The sequence below is a fragment of the Pundamilia nyererei genome, unplaced genomic scaffold (genome assembly GCF_000239375.1).
Source record: "Pundamilia nyererei isolate P.nyererei 1_Seehausen unplaced genomic scaffold, PunNye1.0 scaffold00005, whole genome shotgun sequence".
Lineage (NCBI taxonomy): Eukaryota > Metazoa > Chordata > Actinopteri > Cichliformes > Cichlidae > Pundamilia > Pundamilia nyererei.
In genome coordinates this window covers 6,602,057-6,604,425 of record NW_005187406.1, presented here as the reverse complement: position 1 = coordinate 6,604,425, position 2,369 = coordinate 6,602,057, and the positions used below count along the sequence as shown (strand labels likewise).

The 2,369-nt window shown below is 39.2% G+C and overlaps 1 protein-coding gene across 1 annotated transcript in view; it reads right to left on the bottom strand.

Annotated features, from left to right (window-relative positions):
• Nucleotides 1–6: 6 nt before the first annotated feature.
• The window catches only part of radil2b (Ras association and DIL domains 2b), a 37,193-nt gene continuing 34,830 nt past the window's right edge, over nucleotides 7–2,369 (bottom strand). The window contains exons 15-16 of the mRNA XM_013913038.1: nucleotides 915–1,054; nucleotides 7–838 (exon numbers count right to left, since the gene is read on the bottom strand). Of these exons, the coding sequence (XP_013768492.1) occupies nucleotides 745–838; nucleotides 915–1,054 (234 nt within the window). The 3' untranslated portion in view covers nucleotides 7–744. The remainder of the gene's footprint in view (nucleotides 839–914; nucleotides 1,055–2,369) is intronic.

The following is a 2,369-nucleotide window of genomic DNA, read 5'->3' as shown; positions in this document are numbered from 1 at the left end:
ACTGAATCCACATCCTACATCTTCACTTAGTCGATATGCTTATATGTGCTTTATTGTCATAAGTAGCAGATGATCATATGTCAAGAAGCCTCCAAACATTGCTGGAAGACAGATTTCTGTCTTCATTTACCTTTACAGTTGTTGCAGTGGTCTACATGTTAATTTTTTGTTTGTTGTTGTGTTTTTAAAAATATATTTGAATCAGAGTATGGTATACTGTATCAACATGTCAGCAAGCTAACTTACTTACTTCTGGATGTCTGAATGTTAAATGTTATTGCAAAACTTTGGAGAACAGCCACGCTTTTTACTCCCAGTAGTGCCTCAGGGCTTGTCTGCTTCTTTTGAAGTGAAGAAATACTTGGACCCAGAAATGTCTAATGATGCCAGACTAAACAAGAGAGTTGAACCTAAATAACATTGTGAAAAATGTTCCATGTGTGTTATTGCATCAGCTTTCTTGTTTTTGTAGTGATGGTGTTTTAGTTGGAGAGAGCATGGAGAGAAACGGTCTTGTCTTCTACCAATGGAAATGATAACACTAATGTAACCTTGACCACACACAAAAAAGGACTATGATGCCACTGTGATGTAAATTAAAAAGCTGCAAAACATCTAAAACCTGATAGAAGATTGAAGAGTTTCTTTAAATTGTCCATATCCTTTAACTTGAAAGTTCCAAAAGCTCTCAGAATCATCTTTGAGTGCTGATGGTGTGTCACAAGTCTCTCAGCAAATGTAGCGTCAGCACTCATTCTGTATAATCTTAGCCATCCAGTCTGATCTGGACACGAGTAACCTCAGTCTGGCCCCTGACGACTGGATCAGCTCCCTCCCGCTGAAAGAGGGAAAGATATGAAAACAAAGTTGCTCGTGCCAAATTCTTAAAATATGAGATATGATAGATTTCTTACTTTTGGTAGTCCAGTCCAAGAAGGCTGATTCCATTAACAGCCAAGATCCTGTCTCCTGGTAACAGCTTCTCACACCGGGCAGCTGGAGAGTCTGGGACCACTGCACGAATGAAGATGCCCTTCGCCTTCAAAGAAGTGTCCTGAAACATGAGGTGTCGAGTTCTCGATTAAAGCAAAGATTTCACAGTTTCTGACTGTGAGGTTTTCAAAATGGTCCTTATTTTTACCTGCATTATATTTTTTTATATATAAATGGCATGAAGTAATATAATTCATGCCACAATACATAATAATATATAGTCATTATGTATTATGTATTATAGATATATTTTTAGTGTTACGCATCTGCTGTTAACAACTCAAGTACAGTTGTCACACAGTGGAACTTTGTATTTGTCTTTTATATTGGTTTTATTTTGATTTTAGCGTTTATTTGCGAGTGTAGTTTTTATTGCATGATTTTATTCTCATGTTCGTATTGCATGGTTTTTAGTGTTTTATTCTACATTGTTTTAATCCACTGTGGATTGGCTGGGCATGGGACAATTAGCTGATAGGGACGGACTCCGGTGCAAAATGCGAGGTGGGCTGGGATGTGACGGGCCCAGTGAAGGGACGAGAGGGGGACAGGAGGCTCCTCCTCGTCATTCTGGGATGAGGCTGGCGTGGAGCCTGCTCTGGAGAAGGAATTTCTGGCCTGCTGGTGGACCCATAATGAGCATTCATCTGGGGTTGTGGGACAATTACACCAAGGGATTTTAGTGCAAATTGAAAATGGTATTTTTATGGGTTTTAGAATTGTTTTATCTAGTCTCCGTGGGAATTTTAGCATATGGAGAACATTTTATTGCATACTTTTTCTTTTCTTTTCTTTCTTTTTTTTTTGGCCTGTCCCATTTGGTTCTTTAGCCGTCAGAATTGTTGTCTGAAGACCAACAAGGATACCCAATGGATTTACTTTGGCAAATGGATCATCACGGCCTTGCCGTATTGGTCCATTTGATCGACCTTTGTTGTTATTATTTATTTTATTTTCAGTTGTTACAGACGGGACAGACATGAGTGAGGGATAGGAAAGGGAGAAAGAAAGATGAAGGAAAAGAAAAACAGAAGGGAAGAGGGACAGTGAGAACGGGCACTTAAAAAGAGAAAGAAGAAAAAAAATCTCCTGGATCACCTGTTGAGAGAAAAAGAAGAGAAAACAAGCAAAAAAAACAGAGCAACATACTTAACACAACACCATCACGTTAATCTAGCTAAGTGTAAACAGCAGTAAATACTAAATATTGAATGTTGTTGTGTAGCAAGCAGGACCGGCAGTGCACAATGTGCTTGGAAATAGCAGCCAATAAAGGTGTAGTTTATGCCTATGAACAGTGAACACCCGTGTGCACACCTGTGTGGATCAGCGCGCTTGTATTGAAAAGGTTTCCCCATGTAATGGTCTGCTAGAGG